Here is a 14,944-nt window from a genome sequence, read left to right on the forward strand (position 1 = left end):
AGGAAATGGCAACCCACTCCAGTTTTCTTGCCTGGAAAATCCCATGGACAGAGGAGCCTGGTGGGCTACAGTTCGTGAGATCTCAAAGAGTTGGACATGACTTAGCGACTAAGCACGCAATAAACTATTTAGAGGTCTGAGAGGGAGGAAAAGGAGGAAGGGAGGAAAAGTAAGTTGGGGGAGGATAAGAGAGAGAAAAGAGTAAGTTGTTTGGTTCAGCGCAGCTCATTTCCTGACTTGGCATTGAGTGCAGCGTTTTCAGTGGGACGGTGCCCAAGACACTTTAATAAGTACTTTTAGGTATTAGTAGGCTTCCGTGTCTGAAGTCACACCTGAGCTTTGAATGTCTGTCCTCTCTTTAATGGGGTGAGGGTTTGGCTTAGGCATGTGCTGTGGCACCTCATGTTGGGTGATCAGACATGGGGATTCATATTTTCTTGGGTGGCTCACCCAGGTCCCTCTGGATTGAAAGTCCCTTTTGATATTTAAAACATATACGTGAGTAGGAAAGGAAAATCCAGCATAGTGAACCTGAGTCTTCAGCTATATCCTGAGAGGCTGAGGTACAACTTACAAGCTTGTGCTTTAAATTCTCTTTATGTCCATTTTTGAGGGTGCCAGTGTGTGGGCTGTCATCTTCTGGAGGTATGCTAAGCAGAAGGAGGCTGGACGTAGAAGCTGACAGTGCATCTTGAGGGCTCTGAGTGGCTGGTGCACCACTGAGATGTCCTTGGCTGTGAGATTGAGGACAAGGGGTAGAGGCCAAGGACCAGGGCAGAGTGCAGTGCAGGCCGCTTCTCATGCTCTGATCCTGACCAGTCTGTTCTAGCTGTGCAGGAAGGGGACAGAGCAGCTAATATGCTATTATATTCCCGCCCAGGAGCTCTTCAGGCTCTATAGCGTGAGATGACTAAAGCTCATTTAGCAGCCACTTGTAAAAATAATTACAAGATGAGAGAAAGAAGAGCATTCTGCGACTATGTGCTACGAAAACTAATTAATTCAACAAACACTTGTTGAGCAGCTGAATATGTAGTAAGAACCCTAAAGTATGAGTCCTGGAGGATACCTGTGATAAAAGATGCACTTTTTACCTTGTACTGTGCACTTGTGGGGTAGAGGAAAGAGATGGAGTACAGTGGAGACAATGACCACAATACTAATTTTGCTGTGTTACAAGGCTAGTGATGTGATAGAAAAGTAGTGAGGACAATGAGAATGCAGAAAACATGCCATGTGGAATTGAGCATGGTTCCAAAGGTAAGATTGGTCTTGAGATGATTTGAAGATAGAGTCTGGTGGGTAAAGAAGTGGGGAGGCATCCAGCTTCCAGGTGGGAGACATGGCAGGTGCCCAGAGGCCTGCCTGGCTGTCCTGTGTTGAGAGACCTGTTAGCATCTGGGGTGGCTGAAGTTTTGGATGCAGAGTGGGGAGGAGACAGACATGGGTGGGCTTGTTGGAAAGGTAGTTTGGACGAGATGGGAGGGCCTCGAAACTGTGCTCTGGGTTTTATAGGAAAGGGCATGAGGAGCCCTGGAAGCCTACTTGAGTTGGGAGTAGTCTTGTTTCAATAAGATATCATGGAGGGAATGTGGAGGATGGTGTGTGAGGTGGCAGAAGTCTGGGGACACGACTTGAAGTAATAGATGTGTGAGCAGAGACCCTGAACTTGGCCAGCTGTGGTGGAGAGAGAATAGAAAATAGGGGTCCACTAGTGTTTTTGGAACATTCTTTCAACCCCTCCCACCAGGACTTTGGATTTTTAAATCTCTCTAAGGAAGTCTTTAAAAATACTTGAAAGAGAGAAGCTTATTTAAACCTTTGAACAGTTTTGAAAACTTATTACATTTCAGCTTGGAAAGAAAGTATTATTTCAGGCAAACCGATGTGGACTGATTACTCAGCATAGCCACTTAATCTTTCAGAATTAGGTAGGAGGGAAGCTATTTTAGTGGCCTTCCATCTTCTTCCAGAACTTTGTCCAGGTTCCTCCCAAATGGTCGATGAGTTTTTCTGATGCACATCCAGCACTCCAACAGTTGAGTGTGCATATGTATGCTGTGAGGAAGTTGATTTCATCCATTTTTTTTTTTTTTTTCATCTCTTGCCGTCCACCTGAGAAAACAAACATGAGTCCATAGATTCTTGTTCTGCATTAGAAATGTCCACAATGTGTAACTTAAGATGGGTCCAGCTGAGAGGGTTGCAGTTTTGGAATTTAGACTAAAAAAGAGGAGTGGGATCTTTCCCTTTTTTCTTTATTTTGAAAAAATTTTGGCAACTTGGACTGTTTGAAGGAGCAGTTATATAAAATATCCCTTGTTAATTGAGTATCTGGGGTAAGGTACTGCCATTTTTTCTTTAGATTACATTAAAACATTTCTACCCACAATTTAGAGCTTTTCCATGGAGAATTTAGAATTAGAACATTTTGAACCTCAATAAAGAAAAAAACAGAATTAACCTACTTTTTGGAATGAGAAGTCTCAGGTTTATGAGGCTCCATATGTAAGTTCCAAAGGCCTATAATTTATCTTCTTTGCTGCTTGAATATTTCAGAAAGTTCTTGGCATGTCTCTTAGACAAAAAGAAAGAAAGGTGACCTATGGGCTTACCTCACTTATGTGTGTATCTTCTACGATGGCTACAAAGTAGTGCTTCTACTGGTATATGGCAGCTAAGGACAGATTCCAAGGTAATAAGGCAGTTTACTGATGTGAGATTTGGGTGTTAGTCTGAAAGTACCATCGTGAATGTTTCAGCAGAAATTTCAGTTACCTTTAGTTAAGAACTTTTCTAGTTCCATGTGGTAGATATTATAAAGGAGTAACTGAAGGTTACCTTGATAATAAATTAACACTGACTGAACTATGGTTGTTAAATTGTTTCCACAGCAAGGATCATAATTTATTAATATTAGGAATTATTTTACAAGACAGCTGTATTGATGATGTTGGTTTTTTCCATGTATAGGCAAGCTTGTATCTGAAGATGTGTAATTTATTTATTCACAATAAGGAATGTATTGTAAAACTCAATTACATTTTATTTGTGAGCGTTGCTTCATTCACTTGATTGAGAATTTTTGGACTGTATCCTGAGTGTCTATCATTGCACTAGGAGCTTGATAGAAGTTACCCCTTGCCCTAGGAGAGAAAAATTTTAATGGGAGGCAAAGATAAACAGATAATTATAATATATGATAAGTGTTGAAATAGACAGTAAAATGCTTGAAAATGGAGAATTTCAAATGTATAATAGTCTTCACTTACTCCTTGCCCCTCGTTTGTTTTGGAACATATCCAAGATAATAATATATCATGTAATACACATTTATAGATATTTGAATAATCGGAGTGTACACTGGGAAAATAGACTATACCTGGGGACTTGAAAGAAGCTATAGAGCCTGTAACATTTGAGTTTAATCTAGTAGGGAGGGAGAATGTTCCAGGTCCAGGTGAATAGGATGGAAGTCAACAATTATTGAACACTGCTAAGCATTATATCGGGCTTCCCTGGTGGCTCAGTGGTAAAGAATCCACTTGCCATGCAAGAGAAACAGGTTTGATCCTTGGTTTGGGAAGATCCCCTGGAGAAGCAAATGGCAACCCACTCCAGTATTCTTGCCTGGGAAATCCCATGGGTTGAGGAGCCTGGTGGGCTGCAGTCTATGGGGTCCCAAGAGAGCTGGATATGACCTAGTGACTAAACAGCAACGAAGCATTATAGCAGGTTCATTTAGTACATTATTTATTTTTTTCCCTCATACTCTTATGGGAGTGACAATATCTATTTTATATTTGAGGAAGCTAGATTTCAGCCTGACCAGCCTTGACGTCAAGGCTACTTAGTTTCCCATCTTGTGCGCTGTGTGCACTAGGCACAGAAATGTAAATGGGCAAGATGTTTTTGGGGAAGCAAGAGAAGATGAATGCAGCTATAGAATTGTGACCGTGTGTGTGTGTCAAGAGGTGAAACTAGAGAAGCTGCTCAGGGCCAGCTTGTGAAGGAACTTTAATGCTATGCTACGAAGACAGAATTTTGTCTTGAGGGTGGTGAGGATCCAGGCTGAGATGTCTTTCAGCCTGAGAACAGTATTGTCAGCTTTTAAAAGGCAGGTATGTAGGCACTATGGAGGATGAACTGGGATTGGAAAATCTGCTGAGGGGAGACTGGTTCAAGCAAACTGTTCAAACACTGTTTATTAAGCACAAAGAATGCGGTGGGCAAAGAAACTAATAAGCAAGACACATCTCCCTATTTCATAGAGCTTAGCCTAGTAGAGAGTTAGTCACATGCAGATAGATGGCTTATTGTGATGTGATTTATATTTTACTTTTAAAAAATTTGTGTACTTTTAAAAGAAATTTAAAATTATTTATTTTAATTGGAGGCTAATTACTTTACAATATTGTATTGAAACATGTATAATATCATATAAGAAAGAATCGCCAGTCCAGGTTTGATGCAGGATATTTTTTTTACTTTTTATAAATATTTTTTGGCTGCACCACTCAGCCTGTGGGATCCTAGTGCCTGACCTTTTTGTTGAGAGAAGAACACCAACTATTGGAATAAAATTAAAAAAGAAAAAAAAGAAACTTGTCCCTGCTTTATGCTAATTTGTGTGAATTTTACTAAAAAATAAAATCTGTCATAATGGCCAAGTGAGATATTAGGAAGGGATTAAGGTGTTGCAAATGAGAAGATAGGCTTGATTTGGTAGATGGTTCTGTGATAGAATTGACTGGATGTGATTAGCATTGAAAATAAGTTTCTGATTCAAGGTATAGTATGGTTGATGCCAACAGCTGAAGCGAGGGTTGCTGGAAGATCAGCAGGTTCAAGGATATGTGAGGAGGGGCAAATGAGTAGGCCTTATTTATATTATGTCTGAGATGGCTTAGGGTATCCACATAGACATGTCCAGTAGGGTTTTGGAAAACTGTATGAAGTATCCAAGTTGTTAGGTTTGGAGAGAGTGATTTGGTGATCATTAGCATTTATGTATGGTCATTGAAGCTTGGGAAAGAATAAGATTATCAAAGAGCAGTGATTCTCATCTTTGGCTGCACTTTAGAATTACCTTGAGAGTGTTACAAAAATACCCATTCCTGGGCTGCACCACTGACTAATTAAAGCAGAATCTTTGGAAGTGGAGACTAGGTCTCTTTATATTTTCAAAATCTACTTAGGTTATTCTAATATGCAGCTAGAATGGCAACAAAATAAACAAGTGGACCAAAAAATTAGACAATCGCATGTTTATTGAATGGACGCTATTGTTGGCACTGCTACTTTAACTTACATGAGGTGAGTACCTGTTTACACTTAAGGGGAGACTGAGGCACAAAAGGTAAGTAACTTGCCTTAGGTTATACAGGCAGCCGATTGGTGCTAAGGCAGGGATTCACACCTAAGTCATTTACTCCAAGAACTGTTCTTTATACCATAACGTTCTATTGCTTCTCCACTCAAGACTCAATCTGGGAGGGTTGAGAGTTTTGGAATGGCAGTGTGAAAAACTCAGCAGATCTTCTTCCCAGTGAAATAACCTCTTAACTGTAAAAATTATAAAGGACAATCATTTAAAGTCTCTGGAAATTGGCCTGAAAACATACAGCAAATGTAGAAAGATTTATTCAAGAAAATCTACTAAATCTTAGTAAGAACAGTGAGCCAGCAGCATTTGGGCCATGACCTCATCCTCTCCCGACTCCCATCAGTTCCATGCAATGGAGGACTCTTCTTGGTAAGTATAGCTGAGAAGATAGGACTTACCCCCCTAACTGTAGCTCCTAGTCTAGGACTAGGAGCAGTAGACAGTAGACTGAAGGAGAGAGAGAGAGGAGACAGAAAGTACCAGAAGGAGAAAGAGAGAGGGACAGATAAATATTTGAAGAAATAATGGCCGCAAGATAACCCAGTTTGATGACAAACAATAGCTTTCACAACCAAGAAGCCCAACTCTGTCCTTTCAGTGGCTGCCAGTCTTACTATGACTGCAGGCTGGGGATGTCTGCAATACAGTGAAAATACCCAGAGTAGGAGTGAAAGAGAATGGAAATAAGGCCAGTTAAAATGCCACAAAACTCACCATTCTTCCTGAGATGAGGCTGTTTTTCTTGAATAACACCACTGTGTGCTCCCTCCCCCCCGATTGCTGCAAACTTTTGGTCAATTTCCAGAGTTCTGTCCATTTTAGTTAGTTTCTCATTGTTCTGATGGAGGAGAGTGTTTTTGGTGACCCTTATGCTGCTATTTTTTGCTTACATCCTAGTTGAATTTTTATTGTAATTTTCTTAAGATTACTTAGTGGCTGCTTATAGTTTGCTCTGAAAGCATTTGTGATATTTTGGAAATTATTGGAATAATGATTTTTCCTATAATTATTGGAAATCTAAATCTAAAAGTAATTATTGGAAATCTAAAATTCCATCCATAAGGAACCAACTAATAATAATAATAAAAAATGCACAGTATATCTTTATAGCAGAATATTATGCAGTTGTTAAAGCAACGTGGTAATTTTAATTGTGCTGATAGAGAAGAATAGTCAAGGGATAATGCTAAAAGAAAAACAAGTCCCAAAATAGTATGTGATAGTCTATTTGTATAAAGTTTGAATAAACAACAGGAAAAACACAGGTGTGTACTTCATATATGCAGAGATCATTTCTAGAATAAATATGTAATATTTTCCTCTGGGACATAGGAAGTGAGGGTGCTTCTTAGTTCTTTACCCCCACTTAGTCTTATTTGAACTTTTGAGTATCTATTACTTAGAAATAACTTTAAAGAAGTCATTGTATATTTAATTTGTTATTTTAAACTACCAATAGGACATATCATGTTAGTTTAAGGTCTACAAGTGATAAAGATTGCAATATTTTGATAATAATATTTGTATATGTAGTACTTCTTTTTTGTTTCCTTTAAGTGTGCACTCAAGATGTAATTTTGATGCTTAGGAAATCATTTTGCTTGAGAACTTTAAAAAAACAATGAACTCACATTTAATTTCGATCAACTGGGATAATCCACAAATAATAATGATGACTAAACTGTTCTCTTTTCACCTTCATGACTTTCTAGACTTTGTACATTACAGTCCACCCCCTGAAAAAGTCACTCTTTTGTAAGAAGATTAACAGCCATCCTTTGTCACCTTTATTTTTATCTTTGAAAGAGGAAGAATAATCACCCAGTTCTGAAACATCATGCGTGGGTAGAATTGAATTACCCAAATTGAAAACCTCCCTGCAAACTAGAGGATAAAGAATCCCATCAGCGTGTACACATAGGCTCTCCAGGGACTTTTTGATTATTTACCCCATGAAATCCTTGAGATTTCATAATTTATCTTGTCTCATTTCCCCATTATGAAATGGAATTTTCAGCATCCCTTCTCTTGTCTGTTTTCAGATCACAGAATTGTGTGGTGCCAAGCGGGTTGGTTATTTTGGTCCGACACAGTTTTACGTTGCCCTGAAATTAATTGCTGCGGCACAGTCTGGCCTCCCTGTGCGGATAGAGAGTATTAAATGTGGTAAGTATCTCCCATTTATACATTCTGTTATCCATGACAGTTTTGTTTTTTTTTTTTAATGAGAACCATTTTTGTCATGAAAAAGAGACCTGGGTTTAAGGCCTGTTCTGTAAGCATTTGTGGAATTTTTTGTTTCTTCTTCCATCTCTTCTATTAAATAGGACTTACCAGGTGTCTTAGTTTTTTTTTTTTAATGAGAAAAAATTCAGAGAGTGACCTGAGGTTAGTTTCTTTTATCTGACTTGCCGTTAAAAATAGATTTTGTTCTTTAGCTGAGAAAGATTGGGACAAGGGTTCTAGAACCTGTGGCAAAATAGTAAGACTCAGTTTAATTTTCCACTTGAGGAATCTATGTTGTTTAAGGTTCTATGAGGGACAAGGAACTGAGTAACAGGGAGAATTTGAGTGGAGCTGCCCCTTCTCTCTCTCTTCTGTTCTTGCCAGGCATGTCAAGTATGATTATCTTTTAATCTCTCAATTCCCAAAGCCCTATTAAGTACTTGGGGGCTACTAAATATTTTTCGTAATGAATTTATCTTCTCAGAGTTTTTATTTATCATTTTCTTATCTTGCTATTCCTGCCCCAAACCCACCACATACTTGAGCACTTTTCATGACTTAAACCAAAAGCAAAGCCCCAAACTCTTAGCATCATTTGCCCTGCTTCAGTACTGGTTTTACTAAGCTGTTTAAAGAACGTGATTATTCAGTGGATGTGCTGAGGTCTTTTGTTAGTTCACTGTGATATGAATTACTTTCCTGTGTCTACACAGCTATGCAGGAACTTTGCCCTTTTCCTCATTTTGAGATAAAAATCACCCAACTATTCCTATCTGTTCTGTGAAGTCCCTAGTGGATCTTTTTGTGGGCTCAGGATTTATGGTTAGTCCATGGTAACCTTGTAGCTCCAAATAGCAGAGAAGATTCTGATAAATTGACTATAGAAAATGAAGCTTTTTTTTACACTAACCATTAGGAAGCTGCAATCATCCTGCTAATCTTTATTAAAGGCTTAGTGTGTGCCAGACACTATATCATTTAGTCCTCATGACATTTACCTAAACTAGATAATTGTGTCAATTTGCATTGCCTAGAATAAGCTGTGATAACAAATACCACTGAAATGTGAGTGCCTTAATGGAACAAAGGCTTGCTTACTGCTTTGCAGTGGGTCAGGGTGACCCTCCAGGGCAGCTGCCCTCCATGTGTTGGCTCTGTGATCCTGGCAGCTTTATCCTGTGGCACCTCCAACACAGCACCTGTTCCCGTAATTGCCACAACAGAGAAATAGTTTCTCAGCCTAGCAGTTAAATGCTTTGGCGTGGATGTGACTCAGGTTACTGCTGCTCACAGTGCATTGGCCAGAACTTGGCACATGGATCTACTGACATGCAGAGCAGGCTTTGGGGGTTGTAGTTCCCTCGTGTGCCTGCAAGTAGAGGAGACTGGATGTGGGTGAACTCTGAAAGTCTCTATCCTGGTGCTGTTATTATCCCCATTTTACAGATGTGAAAATGGAAGTGTAGGGGAATTAAGCAACTTGCCTAAGGATGTTAGGTTCTAACCAGCTCCAACCAGGATCTCAGCCTCCATTTCCCAGGCTTTTTACTGTTATGCAGAGTAGCCTCTTCTGGATGATTTTTTCTGTTTAGTAAGGTCCCAATTCTAATCTGTAAATCTGGAATGTTTCCTGAACAGGAAAAAAAAAAAAAAAAAACCAAAACAACCTGACCCCCAAAGCATCCCTTGGTATTATATAATTTGGTTCCTTGAAATAGGTTTCCTGATGGAGTGTAATTTCAGTGGCTGGTTTGGTGTCTGTTGGTCAGTGTTTGCTGTGATTTGTTCAGAGTTATAGCTCACTGAATTTTGATTTGTGGTAGGCACTGAAAGTTTCCATTCCATTGTAAATGATCATTAATCTTTATTATAGTATCTCCCGACTTCATCTTCTGGAAGAGTTCAGAGCTTCTTTGTTGTATAAAAGAATAAACTTCTGACACCTTTGTTGCTTACATTTGGTTAGACTGAAATCTTTTACCTGATCTGTGCTCAGATCTATAGCTTAATTTCCTGGGGATGGGGGAGGGGGTGGAAGGGGTGGATTGTCTAAGTTATCACTTGTATAAGGGATTAACCCTTTTTCCAAATATGAGGCTTTCTCCATTTTATAAATCCTGATGCTGCTTTTTACCACTGAGGGTTTAAGTATTACTCAGAGTTAATTCTTGATTTTCTTCCTTCATTTAAAGGTTTTTTGAATAAGTTACTTGCAGTCAGCATATGTTGAATAAGGATGAGTGTAAGACTGGGCCAAACTTTGAGCTGCCACTTAGCATTTTCCAATTTTTTGCTTGAAATCCATTAGCTTAATGTTTGATGACATAAACCTTGAAGGTGAAAGAGAATGCTAAGAGCCTAATCTGAAAGACCTATCACACAGGGAGTTGTGAGTCCTTTCAGTCCTTCTTCTATAAGAATCATACCCTTACTTCATGAGTGACATGTGCCTGTGTGTATGTGTGTGTTAACCTTTAACCCCTAGTCTTTCCTATTTTGCTAAATACCTCTACCATATGCAGTTGCTTAATCCAAGAACTTAGAAGACATTCTTGATTTTCTCCTTTCCCTCCCTCCATCAGAAGTCCTGCCAATATGGGTGAATTCTATGAAAAATTTAGAGAAGAGCTAACATCTATCCTATTCAAACTCTTCCAGAAAATTGCAGAGGAAGGCAAACTCCAAAACTCATTCTATGAGGCTACCATCACCCTGATACCAAAACCAGACAAAGATGCCACAAAAGAAGAAAACTACAGGCCAATATCACTGATGAACATAGATGCAAAAATTCTCAACAAAATTCTAGCAAACAGAATCCAACAACATATTAAAAGGATCATACATCATGATGAAGTGGGCTTTATTCCAGGGATGCAAGGATTCTTTAGTATTCACAAATCAATCAATATGATACACCATATTAACAAATTGCAAGATTAAAAACCATATGATTCTCTCATTAGATACAGAGAAAGCCTTTGACAAAATTCAACACCCATTTATGATAAAAACTCTGTAGAAAGCAGGCATAGAAGGAACATACCTTAACATAATAAAAGCCATATCTGACAAACCCACAGCAAACATTATCCTCAATAGTGAAAAATTGAAAGTATTTCCACTAAAATCAGGAATAAGACAAGGGTGCCTACTCTCACCACTACTATTCAGCATAGTTTTGGAAGTCCTAGCCACAGCAATCAGAGAAGAAAAAGAAATAAAAGGAATCCAAATTAAAACTCTCACTGTAGATGACATGATCTTCTACATAAAGAACCCTAAAGATACCACCAGAAAATTACTAGAGCTAATCAATGAATATAGTAAAGTTGCAGGATAAAAAATTAATACACAGAAATTCCTTGTATTCCTATACACTAACAATGAAAAAACAGAGAAATTAAGGAAACAATCCCATTCACCATTGCAATAAAAAGAATAAAATACTTATAAATAAATTTACCTAAAGAAACAAAAGACCTAATATATGGAAAACTATAAAACACTAATGAAAGAAATCAAAGATGACACAAATAGATGGAAAAATATACCATGTTTGTGGATTGGAAGAATCAATACAGTGAAAATAAGTGTACTACCCAAAGCAATCTATAGATTCAGTGCAATCCCTATCAAGCTACCAATGGTATTATTCACAGAACTAGAACAAATAATTTCACAATTTGTATGGAAACCCAAAAAACCTTGAATAGCCAAAGCAATCTTGAGACAGAAAAATGGAACTGGAGGAATCAGCCTTACTGACTTCAGACTATACTACAAAGCTACAGTCATCAAGACAGTATGGTACTGGCACAAAGACAAAAATGTAGATCGATGAAAGAAAATGGAAAGCCCAGAGATAAATCCACACATCTATGGACACCTTATCTTTGACAAAGAAGGCAAAAATATACAATGGAGAAAAGACAGTCTCTTTAACAAGTGGTGCTGGGGAAAAGTGGTTAGCCACGGGGAAAAGTGAAACTAGAACACTTTCTAACACCATACACAAAAATAAAGTTAAAATTGATTAAAGATCTAAATGTAAAACCAGAAACTATAAAACTCTTAGAGGAAAACTTAGGCAAAACACTCTCCGACATAAATCACAGCAGGATCCTCTATGACCCACCTAAAACAAATGGGACCTAATTAAACTTAAAAGCTTATGCTCAACGAAGGAAACTACAAGCAAAGTGGAAAGACAGCATTCAGAATGGGGGCAAATAATAGCAAATGAAGCAACTCGTAAGAATTAATCTAAAAAATATACAAGCAACTCCTGCACTCAATTCCAGAAAAGTAGGCAACCCAGGCCAAAATAAAAAAATAATAATAATCATGTACCAAAGAAGTAAACAGACATTTCTCCAAAAAAGAAATACAGATGGCTATCAAACACATGAAAAGATGCGCAACACCCCTTGCTATCAGAGAAACGCAAATCGAAACCACAACGAGGTACCATCTCAGGCCGTTCAGAATGGCTGCTTTCCAAAATCTACAGACAATGAATGTTTGAGAGGGGGCAGAGAAAAAAAGAAACCCTCTCACACTGTCTGTGTGAATTTCAAACTAGCACAGCCACTATGGAGGAACAGTGTACAGACTGCTCAAAAGGAAACAGAACTGCCATACAACCCAGCAATCCGTGCAAGTTCGATGAGTGAAGCAGGACATCCAAAGCCTGTGCTCTGGGACAACCTGGAGGGATGGAGTGGGGAAGGAGGTGGGAGGGGGGTTCAGGATGGGGGCTCACATGTGCACCTGTGGTTGTTTCATGTCAATGTATGGCAAAAACCATCACAATATGTAAAGTAATTATCCTCCAATTAAAATAATTAATTAAAAAAAGTTCTGCCAATATGGCTCTAATCCAATTGCTTGCTTCCTGCATCTTTCTACCTCTGCTAAATGAGGCCACCTACAGCCACATTCCTGAGTGCCACAATGATTTTGTCATTAGTTTCTTGGCCTTCTCTCTTTTCTACTCCAGTCTCTTTCCCCACATAGCACTAAGAGTAGCTTTTTCAAAATAGATTATTTTATATAGCTCCTTGAAACTCTCCCTGTGGTTGCTTATTGTACATAGCTCAAAGTTTGAAGTCCCTACAGTTATCTGTAAGGCCTTGCATAATCTAGTCTCTGCCTACTACCCCTCCTCATCTCAAATCTCTTTTCTTTCATGTAATCTGTCCCCCAGCCTTACTGGCTGTGTATCCATTTCTGGGCCACCTCTTTCCTACTGCAGGAAAGAGCATGTTATGTCAAGATCTTGGGTTGCTAGTGGTCTGTTCTCCATCCTCTCCTTCCAGTGCTGCATCTCCTCCTCGCTCTTTAGGGTTCCAAGGCTGTACCTGACACCCTATCTAAAGTATGTCCTGTCAAATTAATTCATTAACAAAGGAACCAGCGTATAGTAGAGCTGGTTCAAGAAAGTGTAGGAAAGTCAGAAGTGTTTATAGTCACGGAAAGAAAGAATGCTGGAATAAGATTGCTAAATTACGTATAAAATTGATTAATGCCCTACAGGACAATAAAACTGTAACTGGGTTATTATACTCTTTTGTAAGATAAAATTCATTTGCACTGCTATCAGAAAAGAAGTGTTTGTTATCTAACAAATTTTCCACAAGTTAATAGCTATCCTTTCAGAATTGTAAAATGCTTCATCAAGAGTAAATAGAAACTTAAAAGCATGCATCCCTAGGGAATTAGGTAATCCTTGGATGGGCCTGTTAGTGCTGGATAATGTGACAGTTCCCTTTTTAATTCTCTCACTGTCTGCTCCTTCATAGCTCTTTAGTTAGGGTTTGTAAGTACTCCTTTACAGGTGTGAGTAATTTTTTGGCTGTCTTCCTCAGCAGTCTGCACATCTAAGGGGAAGGGAGGAGCATCTGGTAACCCTGTACTGAGAGGGGCCTTGTGGATACTCAGGGCATGTTTGTTGAATGAATACATGAAGACACAAATGCCTGGGCATGGGGAGTGAGTCTTAATTGTCTGTCACTCTTTTTAACGCAAACATTTGGAATTCACGTTCACCAGGAACTTCTGAGGGATGCTTACAGAAGTCATCTCTCTAAGGCATTGGTTCCCAACCTTGTATGCACTTGAGAATCATCTGGGTAACTCTAAATGCAAAATAAAAACTACAGGAACCTGGGGCTACCTGCAGACATGTGGCTTTAGCACAGGGTTTTTCAGAGCACCCCAGGTGATTCTTCTGTGGAGCCAGGGTTCAGAGTGACTTCTAAAGACAGTCAATTGGAGTATCTTCAAGAGCTTTGCTTAAGCTCTGAGTACAGATTTGGTCACATTAGGGCCCAAACTGGAGGGAGGCAAGAGGCACCCAGGGTGTATAACTGTAGGAGATGTATAACTGTAGGGGGTACTAGCTCCCTGGACCCTGCAAGTGCTGACTCTGACTTTCTAGGGCCCTGAGAGGGAGTACCTCAAGTGCTAGCCCCAGGCTTTTCTCTAGCCTCACCCTAGTGGGAGCTGGGGTAATGCTGTTGGGAAAGCTAATTTAGGAGGGCAGAAGGTGGTGTTGGGGTGAAGTTCAAGGCTGGCAGAGAGTTCTTGTGGAGGAAACCATGTGTGAACATCTGTCCTGGGAGCAAACCTTCCTGCTTTCCAAAGACAGGCCAAGAGGAAGTGTGAGGACTGAGGGAAGGTGTAGCAGGGTCTAGAGTAGTGTTTTGAAACTTTATTGTGCCATGGCCCCTTTGACAGTGTGAAATCTGTGAACCCCTTCTTGGAGCAATTTAAAAAAATCATCAGAATATAGTCGCTTTATAATGTTGTGTTAGTTTTTGCTGTGCAGCAAGGTGAATTAGTCATATATATATGTATATCCTGGTGGCTCAGATGGTGAAGAATCTGCCTGCAATGCGGGAGACCTGGGTTTGATCCCTGGTTTGGGAAGATCCCCTGGAGAAGGGAATGGCAACTCACTCTGGTATTTGTGCCTGGAGAATCCCCATGCACAGAGAAGCCTGGTGGACTGCAGTCCATGGGTCTCAAAGAGTTGGACACGATGAGCAACTAAGCACACATACATACATCCAGTTTTTTAGATTTCCTTCACATTTAGGTCACCACAGAGCACTGAGAGAGTTCCCTGTGCTATACAGTAGGTTCTCATTAGTTATCTATTTTAACGTAGTCAGTTCAGTTCAGTTGAGTTCAGTCGCTCAGTCGAGTCTGATACTCTGTGACCCCATGGACTGCAGAATGCCAGGCCTCCCTGTCCATCGCCAACTCCCAGAGTTTACTTAAAATCATGTCCATTGAGTTGGCGATGCCATCCAACCATCTCATCCT

At 39.5% G+C, this 14,944-nt stretch overlaps 1 protein-coding gene across 2 annotated transcripts in view; it reads left to right on the forward strand.

Moving 5' to 3' along the window:
• Window positions 1-14,944, forward strand: part of REPS2 (RALBP1 associated Eps domain containing 2) — a 249,754-nt gene that overhangs the window by 51,676 nt on the left and 183,134 nt on the right. For both annotated transcript variants that reach the window (XM_070365780.1, XM_070365781.1), the window contains exon 2: window positions 7,429-7,552. In XM_070365780.1, coding sequence (XP_070221881.1) covers window positions 7,429-7,552 — 124 coding nt within the window. The remainder of the gene's footprint in view (window positions 1-7,428; window positions 7,553-14,944) is intronic.

This window comes from Bos mutus, chromosome X, assembly GCF_027580195.1.
Source record: "Bos mutus isolate GX-2022 chromosome X, NWIPB_WYAK_1.1, whole genome shotgun sequence".
NCBI lineage: Eukaryota > Metazoa > Chordata > Mammalia > Artiodactyla > Bovidae > Bos > Bos mutus.